Source organism: Myotis daubentonii, chromosome 1 (assembly GCF_963259705.1).
Source record: "Myotis daubentonii chromosome 1, mMyoDau2.1, whole genome shotgun sequence".
Taxonomy (NCBI): domain Eukaryota; kingdom Metazoa; phylum Chordata; class Mammalia; order Chiroptera; family Vespertilionidae; genus Myotis; species Myotis daubentonii.
Window position 1 is genome coordinate 100,236,515 of NC_081840.1, and position 25,303 is coordinate 100,261,817.

The 25,303-nt window shown below is 41.0% G+C and overlaps 1 protein-coding gene across 16 annotated transcripts in view; it reads left to right on the plus strand.

Annotated features, from left to right (window-relative positions):
* The window catches only part of ZEB1 (zinc finger E-box binding homeobox 1), a 306,513-nt gene that overhangs the window by 275,777 nt on the left and 5,433 nt on the right, over positions 1–25,303 (plus strand). For all 16 annotated transcript variants that reach the window (XM_059712316.1, XM_059712331.1, XM_059712361.1 and 13 more), the window contains 3 exons: positions 3,816–4,018; positions 10,141–10,246; positions 21,667–23,477. In XM_059712316.1, coding sequence (XP_059568299.1) covers positions 3,816–4,018; positions 10,141–10,246; positions 21,667–23,477 — 2,120 coding nt within the window. The remainder of the gene's footprint in view (positions 1–3,815; positions 4,019–10,140; positions 10,247–21,666; positions 23,478–25,303) is intronic.

A 25,303-nucleotide genomic window follows, 5' to 3' on the forward strand; every position in this document is an offset into this window, starting at 1 on the left:
ACCACAATGACATGAAATTAGAAATCAGCTACAATAAAAATGCTAAAAAACAACCAAATACATGGAGGCTAAATAGCATGCCACTAAACAATTAATGGGTTACCAAAGAGATCAAAGATGAAATAAAAACATTCTGGAAACATAAAAATAAACACACAACAATCCAAAATCTGTGGGACACAATGAAAGGAGTCCTGAGTGGGAAGTTCATAATAAAACAGACTTGGTTCAAAAAAAAAAAAAGAAAGAAAGAAAATAAAGAAAAACTGGGGAGAACCAAGATAGTGGTGTATATAAATGCCTATACTCACCACCTCCCACAACCACATAAAAATTACAGCTAAAATAAAGAACAACTATCATCCAGAACCGCCTGAAAGCTGGCGAAATGGAAGTCCTAAAACTAGAGAAAGAAGAAAGCACATTGAGACTGCTAGGAGGGGTGGAGGCATGGAATAAAGCTGGACCAGCACACACGAGTGCCACTTCTTTAGTTGGGAGGGATATTGTTTCTGCGGAGGCCCCCCCAATGAGGAACAAGGGGTCCCAGCCCCACATAAGACTCCCAGCTCATGCTCCCAGAGCTTGGAAAAGAAGTACCCATAACTATGGCTTGTAAAAACCAGTGGGGATAGGGGTTTAGTGACATAGAGGCTGCTGGAGGCCCAGGTGTTCCTCTTAAAGGGCAAGAGCATGAACTGAACTTACCAGGTCCTGTTTCCTCTGAGTTCCAGTGTCAGGGAGAGGCTCTGGGGGACCCAGACACATACAAGGAGAAACTGGATTGTCTGGCATCAGGGCAGGAACTCAGGGTGGCTTTCTCCCAGATGGAGGTGCTCAAAGGGGTCATTGTTCCTGTGTTGGGAACTCCTGGGTCCAGGGCTGACTGGAAGCCATTTCTGTTTGCTCTGCCCTGATGATTCCCTGAGAGTCTGCCCCATCCAATTTGCAGCCCCACCCAACCTGTGTACAGTGGCTTTTGCATATGAATGGCTTGTCTTTGCTCAGGCTTCAGACTTGCTAAAATCTCTCAAACAAGTTGCAGCTGGGTCAGGAAGCCCCAAATCTATCAATAAAAGGCCCAAGACTCAGCACTAGCACCAGCCTGCCTTGCTTCACAGCTGGGCCTCACTTGGAAACCTCTAAGCCCAATACATATAGGAGGAATCTGCAGCTCTCTCTGTAGCTCCCACTGGGTGGCCCCTGGCAGTGGCTGACTTTGCACCTCCAAGGACACCCAAGAGCCAGTGCATCTGGTGAACAACATCAGACCATACCAGATTACAACTCTACACATCCATAAGCAACATACTCAAGCGACAGACTCAGTAAGTACCAAAGCCACACTAAAGCAAGTCCTGCTTCATAGGGTGTCTTCTGCATAGCAGCTCTCCCACTGTAGTCACAGCTGGTCCTCACAGCTAATTGGCCTGGATGTCAGTTCCTCACAGTGACACCAATAGCAATCAAGTCTTAACTACAACAAGACTGTGTTCACAGCCCACCAAGGGGCACACCTAGAGTACCCTGCTCAGTTGACTGAAGAGGCTAAGCTACTGGGCCCTATAGGACACCTTTCTACATAAGACCACTTTACCAACTCCAGGAGACATAGCAGCTCTACCCAATACACAAAAACAAACACAGGGGAGCAGCCAAAATGTGGAGACAAAGAAACATGTCATAAATGAGAAAAATAGAAACTACTGGATAGAGTTCAAAACCACAGTTACAAGGTTACTCAAGAATCTTCATGAGACCTTCAAGTGACTTAGTACGACTTTCAAGGATCTTAGTGAGAATACCAAACACATGGAAAAAAACAGGAGTCAGAAATTAAGCATACACTGACTGAAATAAAGAATAATACACAGGGATTCAACAGAATACTAGAGGATTCCAAGAATCAAATAAATGTGAAATATGAGGAAGCAAAAAATACCCAATCAGAAGAGCAAAACGAAAAAAGAATTCAAATATAGGAAGATAGTGTAAGGAGCCCCAGAGACAACTGTAAGCATAGCCAACATTCACATCATGGAGGTACCAGAAGGATAAGAGAGAGAGCAAGATATGAAAACCTATTTGAAGAAATAATGACACAAAATTTTCCCTACCTGGTGAAAAAAATAGACTTATAAGTCCAGGAAGCACAGAGAGCCCCAAACAAGAGGAACTCAAAGGGACCACACCAAGACACCTCATAATAAAAATGCCAAGGGCTAACGACAAAGAGAGAATCTTAAAAGCAGCAAGAGAAAAGCAGTTAGTTACCCACAAGGGAACACCCATATAACTATCAGCTGATTTCTCAACAGAAACTATGCAGGCCAGAAGGAAGTGGCAAGAAATATTCAAGGTGATGAATAGCAAGAACCTACAACCAAGATTATTCTATCATTTGGAATTTAAGGTCAGATTAACAGCTTCACCAACAAGAAAAAGCTAAATGAGTTCATTACCATCAAACCAGTGTTACGTGAAATATTGAAGGGTATTCTTTAAGAAGAGGAGGAAAATGAAAAGGAAGAGGAAGAAGAAGAAGAAAAATATAAAGATAAAAAATATGAACTAAAAATGGCAACAAATACATATCTATCAACAATTCAATCTAAAAATCAAAATAAACTAATAAGAAACCTAATCAACAGAATAAACTGGTGAATGAAATAGAATCAGAGGCATAGAAATGCAACAGACTGACAATTCTCAGTTTGAAGGGGGGTGGAGGGAGCAGGAAGAAAAGATCTCATATGCATATATGCATTACCTATGGACACATACAATAGGGTGGCAAAGGCCTGGGATGGGATGGGAACTGGATGAAGGGGGAACAAGGGGCAAAGGATATCTGTAATATTCTCAACAATAAAGATAAAATAATATTAATTGACAAAGTAATACTACATTTTAGGATTGTCAGGTTACACGGTTCCAAAATTACGTATTGTTCATTTAGTGAAGCCCAATTTATGCATAATACTTTTTTCTGAAAGCTATCCTATGTTTATTTACTCATATAAAATTATACAGATAATTTTTCATTGTATTTCAGTAGGGGGAAGAAGATGAATAATCATGCACAAGAAATATTTATGGGCCAAGCCTAGATCTGGCTCCTACTAACACCACCCTCTCCAAAATACATGCATTTTTTTTTAGTCTAAACATGGTCATATGGCCTCCTAACTACAATGAGTCTTAGAAAAATAGTCTAGCTATGTACTACTTACTCTCTGAAGATAGTAACGCATTTTGAAATTTGAAAGGATGAACATTAAATAAATAATAATGACATTGTTACCTATAAAAAGATTCTGTTATGGTATACAAGTCCATTAATACGTGTACATTTACAAATGTAATGTACATTCTAATTTTACTTTTGTTTCTTGTTTTTGTCTGACCATATAAAAGAAGAAAAGAATTAGAGTTTAGTAAAAAAAATGGGATTTTAAAGTCAGACAGAAAACATTTGAATCCTGACTTAGTCATTTACTGGCTGTGTGACTTTTAAGTTATTTAATCTTTCTGAGCCTTATTCATGTTTGCACTTATAAAATAAAGTAAGTATAATTATATTGTTCTGAGGATCACATATAAACTGGGAAGCCTAATATCTTGCATAGAGCTTAAGGAGGACTCACTGGTAGCTTTGGTAACTTTTTTTTTTTTCTTACAATTTATTTTTCAATTACAGTTGGCATCCAATATTATTTTATATGAGTTTCAGGTATATAGCATAATGGTTAGACAGTTATATAATATGCTGATTTTTTTTTTCAATTTTTAAAATTTATGATCTTGCTTTACAGGAACACCAGATGCATTTTCCCAATTACTCACCTGCCCGTATTGTGATAGAGGCTATAAACGCTTTACCTCTCTAAAAGAACACATTAAATATCGCCATGAAAAGAATGAAGATAACTTTAGTTGCTCTTTGTGCAGTTACACCTTTGCATACAGAACCCAACTTGAACGTCATATGACATCACATAAATCAGGAAGAGATCAAGTAAGTGAAATAACTGAGCTCACTAGCTCTCCAAATTTTGAGAATTCATCTCTCCATAGAAGGAAAGAGTTTTAATATACTTAAAAGTTAAAAAGATGTACTAGATAATGTCTTCTATGCAGCTTTATAAAAGTGAAAGTGATTATTTTAATTATCTGGTTACTTCTGAGTTATAAATCACATGTGATCATGATTTTAAAGCTAACTAAGTATTTCTTTTTCAGATAAGATCCCTTTCATCTCAATTTATTTATTTTGCTTATACTATAACAAATATTTCTCTTAAGTTTATAACTAGATTTCATAATGCATTGTATTAAAATGTTCAGTGCAGGAAAATAAATACTGGTTACATAAATCACAGGACTTACTATAGACCAAATTTTAAAGGACAATAATGATAAAATTTTATTTTTTTGTGAACCACTGACTCTTTATTCTCAGTATAAGCTATAGTAAATAAGGGAAGTTGCTTCCTCTAAGAATCTAAAGTTTATATTCCAATATATTTTTATTCTGAAGACTCAATTTTCATATGGTTTATTCTACTTCTTTGTCACTTTACCTCAATTTCTAGAGGTATAAACCAAGATTACTCTATAAGTATTAAGTTACATCTAAACTGCTGGCTCTATACTTAAGAATTAAAGTAAAAGAACCTTTCCAGTTGTACTTCTTTTATAAGATCTTAATAACTATCAACTATAAACAATCAACTGAATATCATTAAATCTAACTTCAAAAATCAAATAACTATTCAACTGAATGGGGTATGTCAAGGCTGTATGTGTGTTTGGGGCACATGTCCATTTTCTTATATTAGAGAAAATATCTATATACATGATTCTCTATGAACTTGGCCCTAGAAATGTACCTAACATATATCATATGTCCCATAGACAAAAAATTAGACCTTTTGCTAAGATGATAGCCAAACCAAAATACCAAACAAAAAAAAATTATAGAAAAAGAATTATTGAACATGGTCAGCCTATTTCTTAGGACTTGAGCAACAACACTCACAAAATAAGATTGGGGGTTGGGACTGGCAAATCAGGTACTATAGGACCAAGATTGCCTTAGATAGATTAATGATTAAGTTTGTGAAGAAGCACTTGAAATGGGAGAGAGTACCAAAAGGAGAAAACTGGTACAGAGAAGGAACTACTGAACACAAACACCATCTATTTACCATATGCCCCTATTATAGTCTTACTAGAGGCCTGGTGCATGAATTCGTGCATGGGGCAGGGGGGGTCTGGCCTGCCCGCCCTGATCAGGGGGATCAGGCTGGTCTGGCCCGGAGGAAGGGATGTGGGAGGTTGTCCAGCCAGCCCTGCCCCTTGTTCAAACTACTGGTCAAGCTCCTGGTCAAGGGGACAATTTGCTTATTAGCCTTTTATTATATAGGATTAGGAACAATATAGACAAGTGCTCTTTTTATCTGAGACTCCTCAGGTAACCACAGTATAGATGGGCCTTGGGAAAAGAGCGTATTCAATGAAATTTGGGGAGCAGATTTATCCTGTAACTGCTGCCCCCATATACTCTCTATACCAGTGATGGCGAACCTATGACACGCATGTCAGAGGTGACACGTGAACTCATTTTTTTGGTTGATTTTTCTTTGTTAAATGGCATTTAAATATATAAAATAAATATCAAAAATATAAATCTTTGTTTTACTATGGATGCAAATATCAAAAAATTTCTGTATGTGACACGGCACCAGAGTTAAGTTAGGGTTTTTCAAAATGCTGACACGCCAAGCTCAAAAGGTTCGCCATCACTGATCTATACCAAGGGTCTTTGTCAAAGGACAGGCAGAGCTGATAGTGAAAGCAGGAGATGCCATTATAAAAGCAAATCGTAAGATCTCTGATGAGCATGAAACCCCCTTTTTGATGATTTTTCTAATGGCGGCAGAGATAGTAGGTTTATATATAAAGTGTGTGGTCAATTAAGGTCAGAAAGGAATTGTAATAAATTTTGGGACCAATAAGGTACAGAAATATAATTGGGAGGTTTTGGAAACAATTTAGTTATGAGGCAGAAAGCTAGAGGTAGAATGTCTAGCATGCTGGCCTTTGAAAATCATGCCACATCTTAAAGGTAAGCATTTCCATGTCTTATTCATTTATTCATTCAACAAATATTTGAATTCATTTATTCATTCAACAAATATTCTATTATGTGTCAGACCCTGTTCTAGGTGTTAAAGGCACAATAGTGAAAAGAATGAGCAAAATCACTGACAGTAGGGAACATATACAGGGTGGTACAAAAGTAGGTTTACAGTTATGAGTCTGCAAAGCACAGAGTTTATTCTTGTGCTAGAGGCCTGATGCATGAAATTCGTCCAAGGACTTTGGCCCCTGCCTCTGCGGCAGAGCCTCTGCCCACCGCCACCACAGCCAGGGGGCCTCTGCTGCCTTTGTCGTGGCCCCTACCCACTGCAGCTTTGTCTGGAAGGAAGGATGTCCAGTCTAATTAGCAGATTATGCTTTTATTATTATAGATGAGAGGCCCAGTGCATGAAATTCATGCACTGCGGTGTGTGTGTGCGGGGGGTGTCCCTCAGCCCAGCCTCCACTTTTTCTAATCTGGGACCACTCTGGGGATGTCCAACTGCCGATAGGGATCCGGCCTAAATGGGCGGTCGGACATCCCTCTCATAATCCAGGACTACTAGCTCTCAGCCGCTCACCTGCCTGCCTGCCTGATTGCCCCTAACTGCTTCTGCCTGCCAGCCTGATCACCCCCTAACCATTCCCCTGCCAGCCTGATGGATTCCTAACTGCTCCCCTGCCAGCCCCATTGACCCAACTGCCCTCCCCTGCTGGCCTGGTCGCCCCCAACTGCCCTCCCCTGCCAGTCCGGTCGCTCCCAACTGCTCTTCCCTGCAGGCCTGGTCACCCCTAACTGCCATCCCTCCCCTGCAGGCCCAGTCAACCCTAACTGCCCTCCCCTGCTGGTCTGGTTGCCCACAACTGCCCTCCCCTGCCAGCCATCTTGTGGCTGTGGGTGCCACCATCTTTGAGGGTGTGGCAGTCAGCCATATTCCCTCCTTATTGGCTGTGGGTGCCACCATCTTTGCGATGGCATGAGGGTCAATTAGCAAATTCCCTCTTTATTAGATAGGATTATTATTTATTACTGTGTTTTCCATATGAACAGCTGTATACCTACTTTTTCACTACCCCGTACTAATGTGATATGAAACAGATATAAAATATAAAAAACAGATAGTATGAAGAAAAATAGAGTAAGAGGATAGAAAGTGATGAAAATCACTATATTTAGAGGGTAAGGAGACCTTTATGAGAATGTGCCATTTGAACTAAAACCTGAATGAAATGAAGAAGCCAATCATGGAATGATCGGGGGAAGGACATTTCACTCAAAGGGAACACACTGAAGCATGAAAAGGCCTTAAGGCAGAAACCTGTCTGATGCCACCAAAGAACAGTCAGGAAGCCAGTGTGAGCAAAGGGAAAAAAGAGGGTGAGGCCCGGCAGGCAGATGATGTAGCTCTTTGAATAGGCCGCAATAAAGACTTTTGATTTTATTCCAAAGTGTGATAGGGAAGCCTTTGAAGGATATTGAATTTTAACTTTATTTGTTTGTTTTTTTAAAGGGAGAGAGAGAGAGAGAGAGAGAGAGAGAGAGAGAGAGAGAGAGAAGCAAGCATCAATGATGAGAGAGAATTGTTGATCAGCTACCTCCTGCACATCCCTTACTGGGGATCAAGCCTGAAACCAGGCAGCTGTCATGATGGGGAATCGAACTGTGACCTGATTCATGGGTTGATGCTCAACCACTTAACCACACCAGCCAGGCATTAACTTTTTTTTTTTAAGGGGACACTGACTGTTGAGTAAAGAATAGGTCAAGAGAGACAAAAATGGAAGAGGGGAGATGCTATTGCTAAAGTCCAGGCCAGGGGTAGTTGATGGTTTAAACTTGGTGGTGGTGACAGACTATCACCTAATGATATTGGATTCAGAATGTATTAATTTAGCTTGCCGATTGAATGGGTAAGGACATAAGAAAAAGGGTTCAAGGATTACTTCAAAGTTCAGGGCCTAAGCAATAAATAAATGAAAGTGTTATTCACAAAAATAGGAAACACTAGAGGAGGAACTGTTTTTCAGGAGAGAAGTTAAGAGTTTAATGTTAGTCATGTTAACAGATGCCTATCACTTTCCAATATCAAGGAATATCGAGGAAGTAATTGACGATAAGAGTCTGGAGTTGAAGGGAAAGGTCTAAAGATATAAATTTGGGAGTTGTCATCATATGTTTAGTATTTTAAGCCATGGGTTTGAATGAAGTAGGGCCTGATACATAGTAAGTACATATTTTCTTTCCTTCCTACATGAAAGACAAAATAAAGGATAGTCCAGTTTCGGTGAGCATGAGGCAAGTAGTACTTGAGTTAAGCCTTTGAAAGATAGGTAGAATTTTAAAAGTCATAATTAAAGGGAAACATAGCCAAGAAATAGGGAAGAGTATAAATCAAAGCCAGGAGAGAGAGAAGAGCAATGAATGTGCAGAAAACAGACTCAATAAATGACTTAGGCAGGAACTTTTAGAGAACTGGTAAAGAATAAGCCTTCAAACTCAGGAGCTATGAACTTGAAATCTGTAGACTCAGATCTGTATTCAGGAGTTGATGGGAATCCTTTGGAGGTTTCTGAGCAGGATTTGATTCAATTCAAGCAATTTGGGGTTGTTTGTTTTCTCGGGGGCGGGGAGGACAGTTGTTTTTTATTTAGAGCTTTATAACCCAAAACAAGATATGAGAGCTTGTTTAAGAAGAGATTGCAATATTGAAACAAGAAATCTGTACAACTCCTCCAGGCAGTGACTGTGAAGGAAGTAGCTGTGTCTCAGAAATTTTTTCCCATAGGTTCTTAACACTTTTGTATCCCAGGCCCCCATATTCACAAAGTTAGGGATTTTTCAAACTCAAATCAATTCAAGCAGTGTTTTTCTAAGATTATAGGTGTAGGATATATTTGTAATACATAAATGGAGATTTGATGAATGAGAAAGAAAGCTATCCTATATAATAAAGAGGTGATATGCAAATTAACCTCCACACCCTTACAAGATGGCTACCTATGACCAGGCCAGCAGGAGGGTTAGTGAGGGACAACCAAATGACTGAACAACAGGCTGCATGGAGTGACCAGGCCGGCGGGGGCGGGGGGGGGGCAGTTAGGGGTAACCACTGGCAGGGGTTGCAGTTGGGGGTGACCAGGCCAGCAGGGGGGCAGTTGGGGGTGACCAGGCTGGCAGGGGGGCAGTAAGGGGTGACCAGGCAAGCACAGGGGGCAGTTAGGAGCGACCAGGCCATCAGGGAGGGGATAGTTGGGGGCAACCTGGCTGGCAGCGGGAGGCAGTTAGCGACGACCAGTACAGCGGGGGGGTGGGGGGGACAGTTAGGGGCAATCAAGCCAGCACACAGAGGCAGTGAGAGACAGGCCGGTGGGGGGGGCGTCAGTTAGGGGTGACCAGGCAGGCAGGCAGGTGAGAAATTAGAGCCAGTGGTCCAGGATTGTGAGAGGGATGTCTGACTGCCAGTTTAGGCCCAATCCCGGGGATTGGGCCTAAACTGGCAGTCAGACATCCCCCGAGGGGTCCTGGATGTACAATTTAGAAATATCAAACATATAAGAGGATAAAATACTTTTTAAAAAGCCTGGCCTTATCTCCTATTCGGGAGATCTTGTTTTTCTATTGCGTAACTGCTTTACACAGGTTACTGAATGTTCTTGACTTCAATTTCTTTATCTGTAAATTAGAGGACAAATGAGATAATCTCTACAGTTCCTCGTAATGTATATATATTATTTTTGCCAAATACTATTATTGCTTATAAAGTATGATTCTGATACTTTAAATTAGAAAGTGTAGATTTTTCTTTATGTCAAAATTCTGTTCTTAGTATCACCCTCCTTTTTGGTAATATTTCAAGTGTTAGGTTTTTGTAACTGCTATAATTTGAGGCCTTTAAGAAACAAAATAATCACTAGAACATTTTAGCAAATTGGATGTTCTTTATGTCTAAAGCTGGTTTTGCTTTATAAATAAAATACCCATTTTTTTTTTTATAGAGACATGTGACGCAGTCTGGAGGCAATCGTAAATTCAAGTGCACTGAATGTGGAAAAGCTTTCAAATACAAACATCATCTAAAAGAGCACTTAAGAATCCACAGTGGTAAATATTTGTTATCTTCCTACACCTTGAATACTATAGCATACATGGAAATAAATATTATAACATGTGATCTACACACATGATTAGAAACTTCTTGCTTTCTTTTAGGATGCAGATGAATCTGGAGAAATTTTCAGTTTATAGATGGTATTTTAATGGAGGTTTAATCTTTGACTAAGGTATATCAAGTTAATATAATATGACTCACACAAAATTTCCTTATCAGAATACATGTACAACCTAAAAACACTTCAGCTTTCTGATGAATGTTAATTATTTGGCCTCTTTTGCACAGTTAAGAATGAAAAAGGATATAGAGGTACAATTTGCACAATAAAATAAGATGAAGACATTATTTACAAAACAGAAATAGAAATGGAACTCCAGATAAGAAATGCTGAGGGGTGATGTGGAGTCAGCAAGGGAAGATAGCATGAGGGGAGAGGGAACCTGCAGTATTAATGAGAACAGAAAAGAAAAATGGGTCTCCCATCATTTCAACTTCCTATTCCACATCATTTTCTAAATCATTACTTACAAAATGAATATTATTATATGATAAAATAATATGTCTCTTTTAGAAACATAAAAACAAAGATGGGAAGGCAGGAGTGGAGGGGTGGGGAATGATTAACCAGGGAACTTTATAAAAACCATGGACACAGACAATAGGGTGGTGAAGGCCTGGGATAGGGGGAGTGGGTCAGTGGGAAAAACAAAAGAAACAAAGGGGACATCTAATATTTTCAACAATAAAGATAAATAAGTATTAAAAAAAACAAATATAACTATATTTGCATTTCTGCAGAGGGTCTATTTGAACAAAAGCTATAGAGAAAAATTAGCACCCCACATTGCCTGTAAAATGTTAGTTTCCCAATTAATTTTGATATGCAATTTTAGATTTAAGTAATTTTAATGAAAAAATTTGTTAGCTAATAAGTTGGAAATTATTTGCACATTGCTTATTTTGTGAAAATTGGTATATTAACATTTACATTTTACAAACATCACCCTACAAAAAGAGTACCGCTGGGTGACTTTGTGAGGGGTAGTTTGTGATACCTATATATTATTTTGGAACTTCAAATGTTCTGAAAACTTTACTGTATTGTTCATTGGGGGCTAAATAATGTTAATATCAGCACTTAAAAATTCTCAAACCAAGATTCTTACAAAAACACCTATTTTCACACATTAATGTTTCTGGAAAGTAGAGGTATTCTTTTATAGCCTGCCACAGGATTCTATTTCTTACCTTCTGTTTTCAAATCAATAATCTACACTAATAAAAGACAAAGATGCTAATTGACCATACCTTTGCTACGCCCTAAGCCACACCCACCAGCCAATCAGAGTGACTATATGCAAATTAATCCAACCAAGATGGCAGCCGGTAGCCATGGAGCTGGAAGAAGCAGGAGGCTTGGTTGCCCCGGCGATGGAGGAAGCCAAGCTTCCTGCCAGCCCTGAGCCGGCTGTGGCCTCCGCTCATGGCAACAAAGTTTCAATTATAGAAGACAAATAAATCCCAGATACCTGGTTCCAGCCAGCCTCCACTGGGAACTTGGGTGGCTGGGGGTTGTGGCCAGCCTGCAAAGAGCCATCAGCCCCTCATCCAGGCTGGCCACATCCTCATGGGGTGAGGGTCCCCACTGGGGGGCTTGGCCAGCCTGAAAACGGCCCTCAGCCCCTCACCTAGACTGGCCAGGCACCCCAGCAGGACCCTCCCTCCCTGAAAGGGGTGTGGCCAGCCTGCAAATAGCCATCAGCCCCTAATCCAGGCTGGCCAGGCACCCCAGGGGGAACCCCTACCCTGAAGGGGCTGTGGCCAGCCTGCAAACAGCCATCAGCTCCTCACCCAGGCTGGCCAGGCACTCCTATATAATAAAAGGGTAATATGCAAATTGACCCTAACAGCAGAAGGACTGGGAATGACTGGTCACTATGACACACACTGACCACCAGGGGGCAGATTCTTAATGCAGGAGCTGCCCCCTGGTGGTCAGTGCACTCCCACAGGGGGAGCTCTGCTCAGCCACAAGCCAGGCTGACAGCTGCCTGTACAGCGGTGGTGGTGGGAGCCTCTCCTGCCTCCTCAGCAGCGCTAAGGATGTCCAACTGCAGCTTAGGCCTGCTCCCTGCTGGCAAGTGGACATCCCCCAAGGGCTCCCGGACTGCAAGAGGGATGTCTGACTGCCATCTTAGGCCCAATCCCCCAAGGAGTGGGCCTAAGCCAGCAAGTTGTCATCCCCGAGGGGTCCCAGACTGCGAGAGGGCACAGGCCGGGCTGAGGGACCACCCGAGTGCACAAATTTTTGTGCAATGGGCCTCTAGTATATTTTTAATAAACCTCCCTTCTTACCAGAGGTGATTTGAAGTTGATAGATTACAACTAATTTGAGAGAGCTTTTTTAATGTTGAAATGGGGAAGAGGAAGGAAAATAAAGCTTAGAGTAAAATTTATGTAAAAGTGAATGTCATATGTTCCTGTTGCAGTTGAGTAACAGAATTTGTCAAATCTATAGATGATACACAGCTGGGAAGCATGGCTCATACCAAAGATTATAATACAGGCCTGGAAGCAAGTTGATATTTAATCACATGATCCTGCATTGGTATATTCAACAGTCAGTATCAATCAAGCAGTAAGTAGGGAGCTACTGTATGTAGTACCTACAGAAAAATTTTAGGAGTTTGGATGGTCAAGAGTTTTATCTAAGCTAAGAATATGCTGCTGCTGTTTAAAAAATTAATGCAGCCTGGCCGGTGTGGCTCATGGTTTGATTCTGGGTCAGGGCACATGCTTGGGTTTAGGCTCCATCCCCAGCATGGGGTATGCAAGAGGCAGCCAATAAATGATTTGCATCATTAATGTTTCTATCTCTCTATCCCTCTTCCTTCCTCTCTGGAAATAAAATAAAATATATAAAATAAAATAAAATAAAATAATAAAATAAATAAATAAAAATAATTAAGTAAAATGTTAATGCAGCCCTGGGTGGTGTGACTCAATTAGCTGAATGTCATTCCCATGCACCAAAAGGTCAGGGCATATGCTAGGATTTATGGGCTTGAACCCCGGGTGAGTAGGAGGAATGCAGTAGGCAGCCAATGGCTATTTCATTTCACATCAATATTTCTCTCTCTTTCCTCTTCTCCCTTCCTGTCTCTTTAACATTCAATTTAAAAATCTTAAAAAAAAAAAAAACTAATGCAGATTTAGGCCATGTCATGGAACACAGAACTCTGCACTGCTCATATTAATATCTGTCTTGTTCTTAAAATTATTTAATAAGAGGTTTATATATTTTTAATAAAGCAAGAAATTTTAATTTGAAATATATAAGGAAAATAAAGTTAAGGAAGTAAAACAGGCATGTAACAAATGTGATAAAAAGGAATACTCTGAAACCCCTTGCACATCCTGGAAGTAGACCACAAATTAGACTCTGAGGGTTAGGCAGTAAGAAACCTGCAATCAGTAACCCAAGACCAGTATCTGTGAGTAAAAGAAATCTGTTGCTAGGAAAAGCAAACTTTTTCCTGATAACTAAGTCTATAGAGAAACTTGTTCCTTGAAGCATCATAAAGAAGAAAGAGCAAACTACAATTTATATCATCCTCAGAAATATACTTAATATAGTGGAGAATTTGATAGAATTTTCTTTTTAATATAATATTCTTCAACACAATCCAGTGATATTTCACCAAAGTACAATTAGGAAAAAGCATTTCTCCAGGGTGGCTCCTTGAACAATATAAGTCTACAGCTCTCTGATAGCCTATTTTATTCCAAAAGAAAATGTTGAGCAGGGGTACTCAGTGTTACCCCAGAACTGGTAGCAATTTGCAAGCTAGTTATTACCGGTTCTTTAAATATAGAAAAAAGAGGAAGCATTTACAAACTGTTATATATCAAGCCAATGCTGTGATGATTTCATTCTATTTTACACAATGTTGATCTATAGTAGTTTGTAAATTTAAAACAAAAAATGAAAAAAAAACACATAAGTGGTCCTTCATCATAGTGTTAAAAGCACTGTTCAAAGTATCTAATAATGGATGACTGCATATCCTTCAGTAAACTTTTAAAAAGTATTAAGGATCGTGGTCCTCAATTATACTCCCTAAAATTATACTGATTGTTGCTATCTTGTGATATCCATAAAATTAACCCTCTGTAGAGTCCTGTGTCAGCCATCATTTGAGCTCTGCATGTGGGAATTAAGCTGTAATGAGCAAGAGGCCACTACACCTCTACTCTGAGGTGAGACAAAATACCACCTGCATGTGGGCTATGATCCTCCCCAGAAAATAACTTGGGTTTGTTCCATAGCCTTATATTAATTTTAGCTTGGAAAATTTTTACATCAGATGTAACCGAACACCCATCTCTGCCCTACACACACACACACACACACACACACACACACACACACACAAAACAAACAAACAAACAAAACCTCAATATTCATAGTACATCTAACTTTAAGCAGCAGAACTTACCTCCAGGGTTTGATAGCTGCAAACACTAACCTAAATTGATAAATTAAGTGATGTACTTTAGCTATACACCATAAAGCTATGAAGTTAGAAAGTAGGACTTTTCTAACAAACATAGTGACTTTGGCTTTCAAATAATTGTTCTACAGACTTTCTAACAAAAAAATATTAGAGTATTCCCAACAATAATGATAACTAACATGTATTGAACACTTAACTATGTACATCCACATTCTAGTTATTTTTATGTATTTTATGTAGTCAGACTTGTTCTATGTGGCATTAGGACAAACTAGCACAGGGAAGTAAGTAGGCATCATACCAAACTGACTGAAACTGTATCTCAGTAAAATGCTTTTTAAAAGAATCACTAACATTTAGTGAGAGCACCCTGAGTTTCACTGTGTTATCTTATCTAATAAAAGAGAAACATGGTAATTAGCTGTACATCCGCTACCCTTCCCATTGGCTAATCAGGGTGATATGCAAATTAACTGCCAGCCAAGATGGCGGCCGGCAACCAGGCAGCTTGAAGTGAAGATGAGGCTTGCTTGCTGCAGTGACAGAGGACTCCAACGTTCCCCGACTGCTGCTGGCAGCCTCTGAACTTGCAGTTTGAAACATTGTAACAAATATAGAAGCTAAACAAAACTCCAGAAACCTGCTTTCAGCCCACCTGGATCTCAGAGCTGGAGTTGAAAGAGTGTTTCGATTGTAGAACCCAAACAAACCAGATACCTGCTTTCAGCAGCCGAGGCCTAATAGCTGAAGCCAACCCTCAGAGCTAAACCTGGCCCAGAATATAAAAAGAAAAAAAAAGAAAAAAAGAAGTGGTTGGGAGCATCAGTCACCCGCCAGCCTGAAAAGAGCCCTCAGCCCCTCACCCAGGCTGGCCAGGCACCCCAGTGGGGACCCCAACCATGAAGGGTGTGTGACCAGCTGCAAACAGCCATCATCCCCTCATCCAGGCTGTCCAGGAACCCCAGTGGGGACCCCCACCCTGATCCAGGACACCCTTCAGGGCAAACCAGCTGGCACCCACCCATGCACCAGGCCTCTATCCTATATAGTAAAAGGGTAATATGCCTCCCAGCACCAAAATCAGCAGAGCTGTGAGGCCTCCTGGCACCAGGATCAGCGTGACAGGAGGCAGCGCCCAAACACCCTGATCGCCCTGTGGCTGTGTGTGTGACAGGGGGTGGGGCCACAACCTCCCTATCTGCCCTGCTCTGTTCGTGACAGGGGAAGGCACCCCAACCCCCTGATCAGCGCTGCTCTGTGACTGATACGGAGGAGCTTCCCAAACCCCTGACACCCTGCGGCCCTGTGTGTGACCCAGACCCCCTGATCGGCCCTGCTCTGTGTGTGACAGGGTGGGGCGCCCCAACTGCCCACTACGGGCCCTGCTCTGTGTGTGAGGGGGTACAGCCATAACCTCCCCATCGGCCCTGCCCTGAGTGTGACAGGGTGCGGCGCCCAGACCCCCTGATCTGCCCTGCTCTGTGAGTGACAGGGGGGAGCTCCTCAACCCCCTGATCGGCCGTGCTCTGTGCGTGACACGGGGGAGCTCCCCAACCCCCTGATGGGCCCTGCTCCTTGCGTGACAGGGGGAGCTCCCCAACCCCCTGATCAACCCTGCTCTGTGCGTGACAGGGTACTGAGCCCCAACCCCCCTGATGGGCCCTGCTCTGTGAGTGACAGTGGCAGCGCCCCAGCCCCCTGATTGGCCCTGCTTGGTGCATGACAGGGTGGTGCCACAACCTCCCCATTGACCCTGCCTTGAATGTGACAGGGGGCAGTGCCCCAACCCCCCAATCTGCCCTACCCTGAGCATGACTGAGGGTGGCATCGCAACCTCCCAATCTTCCCTGCTCTGTGCATGACAGGGGGTGGCGCCCCAACTCCCCAATCAGCCCTGATCTGAGCCCAGCCAGGGGCTGCACCTAGGGATTGGGCCTGCCCTCTGCCACCCGGGAGCAGGCCTAAGCCAGCAGGTCATTATCTCCCGAGTCGTCCCAGACTGCGAGAGGGCACAGGCCGGGCTGAGGGACCCCCTCTCCCCACTGAGTGCACAGATTTTTGTGCACCGAGCCTCTAGTCCTATCTAATAAAAGAGAAACATGGTAATTAGCCGTACATCCGCTACCCTTCCCATAGGCTAATCAGGGCGATATGCAAATTAACTGCCAGCCAAAATGGCGGCCGGCAACCAGGCAGCTTGAAGCAAACATGAGGCTTGCTTGCTTCAGTGACAGAGGAGTCCAACGTTCCCCGCCTGCCGCTGCCAGCCTCTGAGCTTGCAGTTTGGAACATTGTTACAAATATAGAAGCTAAACAAAACCCCAGAAACCTGCTCTCAGCCTGCCTGGATCTCAGAGCTGGAGTTGAAAGAGTGTTTCGATTGTAGAACCCAAATAAACCAGATACCTGCTTTCAGCAGCAGAGGCCTCAGAGCTAGAGCCAACCCTCAGAGCTAAACCTGGCCCAGAATATAAAAAGAAAAAAAAAAAGAAAAAAAGGAGCAGTTGGGAGCTTCAGTCATCTGCCAGCCTGAAAACAGCCCTCAGCCCCTCACCCAGACTGGCCAGGCACCCCAATGGGGACCCCCACCCTGAAGAGTGTGTGACCAGCTGCAAACAGCCATCATCCCTTTATCCAGGCTGGCCAGGCACCCTAGTGGGGACCCTACCCTGATCCAGGACACACTTCAGGGCAAACCAGCTGGCACCCACCCGTGCACCAGGCCTCTATCCTATATAGTAAAAGGGTAATATGCCTCCCAGCACTGGGATCAGCGTGACAGGGTCAGCACCCAAACCCCCTGATCACCCTGTGGCTCTGTGTGTGACAGGGTGCAGCGCCCCAACCGCCCCCCACGGGCCCTGCTCTGTGTGTGACAGGGTAGAGCCATAACCTCCCCATCGGCCCTGCCCTGAGTGTGACAGGGTGTGGTGCCCCAACCCCCTGATCCGCCCTGCTCTGTGTGTGACAGGGGGCGGTGCCCCAACTCCCCTATCGGCCCTACTCTGTGAGTGACAGGGGCGAGCTCCTCAACCCCCTGATTGGCCGTGCTCTATGCGTGACAGGGGGGAGCTCCCCAACCCCCTGATGGGCCCTGCCCTGTGCGTGACAGGGGGGAGCTCCCCAACCCCCTGATCGACCCTGCTCTGTGCGTGACAGGGTACTGAGCCCCAACCCCCCTGATGGGCCCTGTTCTGTGAGTGACAGGGGCAGCACTCCAACCCCCTGATTGGCCCTGCTCTGTGCGTGACAGGGGGTGGCGCCGCAACCTCCACATCAACCCTGCCTTGAGTGTGACATGGGGCGGTGCCCCAATCCCCCAATCGGCCCTACCCTGAGCGTGACTGAGGTTGGCATCGCAAACTCCCGATCCGCCCTGCTCTGTGCATGACAGGTGGTGGCGCCCCAACTCCCCAATCAGCCCTGCTCTGAGCCCAGCCAGGGGCTGCACCTAGGGATTGGGCCTACCCTCTGCCACCCGGGAGCAGGCCTAAGCCAGCAGGTCGTTATCTCCCGAGTCGTCCCAGACTGCGAGAGGGCACAGGCTGGGCTGAGGGACCCCCTCCCTCCTCCCCCCCGAGTGCACAAATTTTTGTGCACCGGGCCTCTAGTCTATATATATAAAAGGCTAAGTGACCGTTTGTCCAACTAGCCAGTATATATGACACACACTCGCAATTTAAAAATAAACGCTTCCTCGCACATGCACGAAACATATAAATTCTCACTGTTGCCAATCACACACATGTGTTTTGATCTGTCATTGTCAATCATGAATTTGGTTGTTTTTGTTGACATTCAATGTGAACCACATTACAATTAATTCATCAACCGTCCCACCAACAGACCTGCCAGTACATATGACGCGCACTGGCAATTTAAAAATAAACGTCGACTCACGCATGCGCAGTACATATAAAGCTCTCGCTGGTGCCAATCACATGGGTGTTTTAATTTTATAATACTAATAGTGGCCCAGTGCATGGATTCGTGCACATTGAAAGGAAATTAATTAGAAGATTCGTGCAGTAATTACATTATTGCAAAACATTACATGTCAAAATAGTATATGTATAATATAGTATTATAAAATTAAAATACAAAATATTTTAATATCACTATTCTCCCTTTCTCTATAATAGAAGTGTCAGAGATGAAAGAAAATTACTAAAATGTATGTGAAAATAATATATACATTGATTAATAAACAATTACAACATGATATAACAACAACAAAGACATGATATAAAAATAACAAAAACATGACATAAAAACATTGATAAAAACAATGATTGATAAATTAATAAATAAACAACATGATATAACAACAACAAAGACATGATATAAAAACAACATAAACATGATATAAAAACAACATTGTTAAAACAATGACTTATAAATTGATTAAACTTATTCTAATATCTTTCTGTACACCACATTAAGAGTATAAACACTCAGAGTGCTTGCCTAATTTCACTTGTGATGAAGTATTTACTACTTTAAATTTATTTTATTTTATTTTATTTTTTAAAGTATTACATATAGTAGTATATATGCTTTCTTTTTTCCCCATTGACCTCCCCCTGGACTCCCCTACCCCCCAGCACATGCCCTCACCCCCCCCTCCAGTGTCTTGTGTCCATTGGTTATGCTTATATGCATGCATACAAGTCCTTCGGTTGATCTCTTACCTCCCCCCCACCCCCAGTGCTCCCCTGCAAAGATGCATTGAACAGACTGTCAAACTACAGTGGGAAGGTAGGGGAGGATACAGCTTTAACTTTAATGTCACATGCTCTTCGATTTCGAGAGAAAGCAACATAAAACTGGCCATGTCCTAAAATGGGTTTAGGTAGGAATATTCCTACTCTGTCTAGAGTCTGACCTTGTGATTTATTAATAATCATTGCAAATGCTGGCATCACGGGAAACTATCTTTGAATTAATTTAAATGGGAGGCCAGTGTCAGACAGGGACAAATCAGTTCTTGGAATCAGAACAACCTCTCCTTCCGCAGATCCTATTAATACTTCAGCTTCGATTATGTTAGGTCACAATCTTTTGATAATAAATCTAGTACAAAGACCCCATTTACTATTAAGATTTCTCAGTAGCGTGATGATTGCACCCACTTTCAATTTTAATTTATGACATGGAATTCCCGAGGGAGTAATACTATTAAGAAAGTCAATGGGGAAATTTTCCTTGTGCGAGTCAACGTTTATTTTTAAATTGCCAGTGCATGTCATATGTACCAGTCAGCCGGTCGGTCAGACGGACGGACAGTCAGTCACTTAACCTTTTATATATAGAGATACTATACATACTACTTTGACATGTAATTTTTTGCAGTAACATAATTACCGCATGAATCTTTCTTCTACTTAATTTCCTTTCAATGTGCACAGATCCATGAACCCGGCCACTAGTATAACTATAATAAGCCAGTGAGGGGATATCTACATTTATTTACACACCAAAACACTGAGGCTTGGAAAGGTTAAGAAAATAGTATGTGGCAGACCTAGGTTCTGAACCCAAATCCGTGGGCCTCAGCAAGACCAAACTGGACCATCTTCATAGAGTTGCCTAGCAGCAGTAACCTCCTCTTAATAAAGGAGTTTGAGCAGAGAATATCAAATGTCAAGTATGATATAAAATGAACTCTCCATTGGGGATGCCTTTCAATTCTGATATCAGATTCAAGTAATCAAATTTCTGAGCAAACATAACTCACTTTTTTTAAACTTGACAAATCAAAATCACATAACTAGGAGAGTTTATATTGACGTTCTCGCTGCTTTTATTTTAATTCTTTTAAAAAGGGGGGGAGGATATAAAGAGCTTTACTTTGATATTGAGTGGATAAATCAGCACCACTACATTTCATAATTCTATAGTTAGCCATTCATTAATCTTTAAAAAATAAAAAAGGTTTAGTATGCATCTTTGTGACCTGCACTATAATAGGTGCAAGGTAGAAATGGCACACAAAACCCAGAAGTTTCTGTCTTACTTCTGAAACTGGTGTGCCTTTAACTTATAAAGTAATGAACTATAATTATAAATGAATATGTGCAAAATTAGCGTTGTATGAAATAGTCCACTTAACTCAGTGCTTCTCAAATTTTCTACTGAAGTATTCCTAACAGCCAAGAATAAATGCCATGGGAGGTCTAGGAAAACAACTTGAAAGGAGGCCTCTACAAGTTGCATTTGTGCAACATAGTATAATCTGTGTGTTAATATAAAAATATTTTAAGTTACCATAACCAGTGTCACTTAAATTGAAATCCAAGTTGCTTTGCATAACCACTAGAACATTGCCTTATATCTCTGGGAGTACATACATCCCAGTTTAATAAGTTACAGCTTATAGAAGTACCTTATATTTATAGTTTTATTCCCATTGAGAAAGATCTTTTCAATGAAACCTTATAGATATAGGAAAGAGGTATTTACATGATTCATACAGTCAAAGATATTCAGACTTGTTCAGTTTTATGGGATATTTCATTTACTTTTCTTTCCTCTAATAGTTTATCCTACAGGTGGTTAAGTAGATTGAAATACAGAAAATTACATACATTGGTGAAACAGAATAAGAAAAAAATACTTGGAAGAGTAGGTTGTAATGTATTTTGGGTATTTGAGAATGCTTTGAAGTTTTAAAGGTTAGCAGAAATATTACACACATATGCAGAGTATATTCTCTTATTGATTAGCACATGTAGTTCAGACTAATGTCATTTATGTGGGTTTTGAACTTAAAATGATTTTAAATAAAATTGTACCACAAGCATACATGGAAACCCTTTTAAATGGTTATGTTTGTTTTACGGAAAATGTGGAAACAAAAATTTATAAATATATATATTTTTGTTATTGTTTAGGAGAGAAGCCATATGAATGCCCAAACTGCAAGAAACGTTTTTCTCATTCTGGTTCCTATAGCTCACACATAAGCAGTAAGAAATGTATCAGCTTGATGCCTGTGAATGGGCGACCAAGAACAGGACTCAAGGCATCGCAGTGTTCCTCGCCATCTCTTTCAGCATCACCAGGCAGTCCCACACGACCACAAATACGGCAAAAGATAGAGAATAAACCCCTTCAAGAACAACTTTCTGTAAACCAAATTAAAACTGAACCTGTGGATTATGAATTCAAACCCATAGTGGTTGCTTCAGGAATCAATTGTTCAACCCCTTTACAAAATGGGGTTTTTAGTGGTGGTGGCCCATTACAGGCAACCAGTTCTCCTCAGGGTGTGGTGCAAGCTGTTGTTCTGCCAACAGTTGGTTTGGTGTCTCCCATAAGTATCAATTTAAGTGATATTCAGAATGTACTTAAAGTGGCAGTAGATGGCAATGTAATAAGGCAAGTTTTGGAGAATAATCAAGCCAATCTTGCATCCAAAGAACAAGAAACAATCAGTGCTTCATCCATACAGCAAGGTGGCCATTCTGTTATTTCAGCCATCAGTCTTCCTTTGGTTGATCAAGATGGAACAACCAAAATTATCATTAACTACAGTCTTGAGCAGCCTAGCCAACTTCAAGTTGTTCCTCAAAATTTAAAAAAAGAAAATCCAGTCCCAACAAACAGTTGCAAAAGTGAAAAGTTACCAGAAGATCTTACTGTTAAATCTGAGAAGGACAAAAGCTTTGAAGGAGAGGTGAACGATAGCACTTGCCTTCTGTGTGACGATTGTCCAGGAGATATTAATGCACTTCCAGAATTAAAGCACTATAACCTAAAGCAGCCTGCTCAGTCTCCTCCACTCCCTACACCAGAAGCTGAGAAACCTGAGTCTTCTGCTTCATCAGGTTCTGGAGATGGCAATTTGTCTCCCAGTCAGCCACCGTTAAAGAACCTCTTGTCTCTTCTAAAAGCATATTATGCTTTGAATGCACAACCAAGTGCAGAAGAGCTCTCAAAAATTGCTGATTCAGTAAACCTACCACTGGATGTAGTAAAAAAGTGGTTTGAAAAGATGCAAACTGGACAGATTTCAGTGCAGTCTTCTGAACCATCTTCTCCTGAACCAGGCAAAGTAAATGTCTCTGCAAAGAATAATGATCATCCTCAGTCTACAAATGCAAATGAATCTAAGGACAGCACAATAAATCTACAAAGTCCTATGAAGATAACTAACTCTCCAGTTTTACCAGTGGGATCAACCATCAATGGTTCCAGAAGTATTACATCTTCCCCATCACCTCTAAACCTTTCTTCATCCAGAAATGCACAGGGTTACTTGTACACAGCAGAAGGTGCACAAGAAGAGCCACAAGTAGAACCTCTTGATCTTTCACTACCAAAGCAACAGGGAGAATTATTGGAAAGGTCAACTATCACTAGTGTTTACCACAACAGTGTTTATTCTGTCCAGGAAGAACCCTTGAATTTGTCTTGTGCAAAAAAGGAGCCACAAAAGGACAGTTGTATTACAGACTCAGTACCAGTTGTAAATGTAATCCCACCAAGTGCCAACCCCATAAATATTGCTATACCTACAGTTACTGCCCAGTTACCCACAATCGTGGCCATTGCTGACCAGAACAGTGTTCCATGCTTGAGAGCACTAGCTGCCAATAAGCAGACTATTCTGATTCCCCAGGTGGCTTACACATACTCTACTACAGTCAGCCCTGCAGTCCAGGAACCACCCTTGAAAGTGATCCAGCCAAATGGAAATCAGGTAAAAAAAAAAAAAAAAAAAAAAAAAAGGCTCCCTCCCAAATCTGTTTAGTAAAATGATAGTTTGACTTATTTCTTTTTTTAAATTTATTTATCAATATTACAAATTTATTTTAACAAGCAGCAGTCAGAATTTTGGAAAATGTGATATTTTTCTAACATTTAAGTGGAAATTTTAAGCTTAGAAATATTGTACATTTTGGAAATGAACAAAATAAAACTGGAAAATGAATTTTTTTAGAGCCATGCAGGTTGCTACGAACTCACTTTTAAAACTAAATAGATGAGTTTTTGCTTTAACTTAGTAGCGTCATGTCTTTAGTTGTTTCCTAATCCAAGGTATAGTTATCAACTAAAGTTTAAAGTGTTAGTCTGCTGTGAAAAATGGTTGGTAAGTCTCAACTAAAGTCTTGACTGTTTGAAGCTAGACACAGAGAAAAAAATTGGAATAGTCACTAATTGGATTTCTCTTTTTATACTAATTTCTGCCTTGATTATTATCATTAATAATTGAAATATGTTCCCATTCACAGACATCCCACAACAAGCAAACTTAGCTGTCAGTTTTTGTGTTAAGAACTCTGTTTTAAAAGGCTTTAATTAAACCGAATTAAGTATACTAAGAACTCAGATAGTAAATTTACTGATCATTTTATGAACCTATAATTAAGCAATGTTCAGTTATATAATAATTAATATATATGAGGAAATATGATTGTGAATCACTATATACATTTTTTCTTTTTAACTTTCTCCCAAAATTCATGATAGTTCTGGATAAAAACGTTATGTGTGATTGTGGTATATTTCATTGTCCAGACTTTTGTTTTCACTAACATGTCTCTCCATTTTTTCCCATCACTTTTTTATTGAATAAAATTATTTCATCCTTTATCCAAACATGTTCAAATGTGTTTAATATTCCCCCCCCCTTAAATATTGCTACCAGTTGGGTTTTCTGTAATTTGTGATAACTCAAAAAAACTTTTCATATGACCAGTAAATTCATCTAAATTTTTAGTGTATAGAATAGTATGCACACCTTTTAATAACAGATGGGGCACCACTAACATTTCACTTAATTATGACTATATCAAGTAGCAGTGAAAGTGAAGCCAACTTAGCACTCACTGGCAGCTCAGAAATGACCCAGACAGATGACTGCTCTTCTCCTACCTTACAAAGCTATAAGAAATGTTGTGGAAAACATTTAAACTTTTAGAAATTTGTGGGTTTAGAGATAACAGAATGGAAGACATTAGAAAAGACACAAAAGAATCTTAGGAGACCAATTCTACTACAAGCTTCCTGTAGGATTATCCTACTTGCGGATCTCCTATATAAATTATTTCCCTGAGACTGCCTGAAATGTTTTTTTTTTAATTTTATTATTATTTTTAAATAAATCTTTATTCAGATTATTACAGTTGTTCCTCTTTTCCCTCCCATAGTTCCCCTCCACCCCCTGCCCTTACCCCCCACACTGTCCTCATCCATAGGTGTACGATTTTTGTCCAGTCTCTTACCACACCCCCCGCACCCCCCACACCCCCTGCCCCCCCCCCCCCGAGAATTGTCAGTCCACTCCCTTCCTATGCTCCTGACTCTATTCTTTTCACCAGTTTATTCTGTTCATCAGATTTTTTATTCACTTGATTTTTAAATTCACTTGTTGATAGACATGTATTTGTTGTCACTTTGTTGTTCATAATTTTTATCTTTACCTTTTTCTTCTTCTTCCTCTTCTTAAAGAATACCCTTCAGCATTTCATATAATACTGGTTTGGTGGTGATGAACTCCTTTAGCTTTTTCTTATCTGTGAAGCT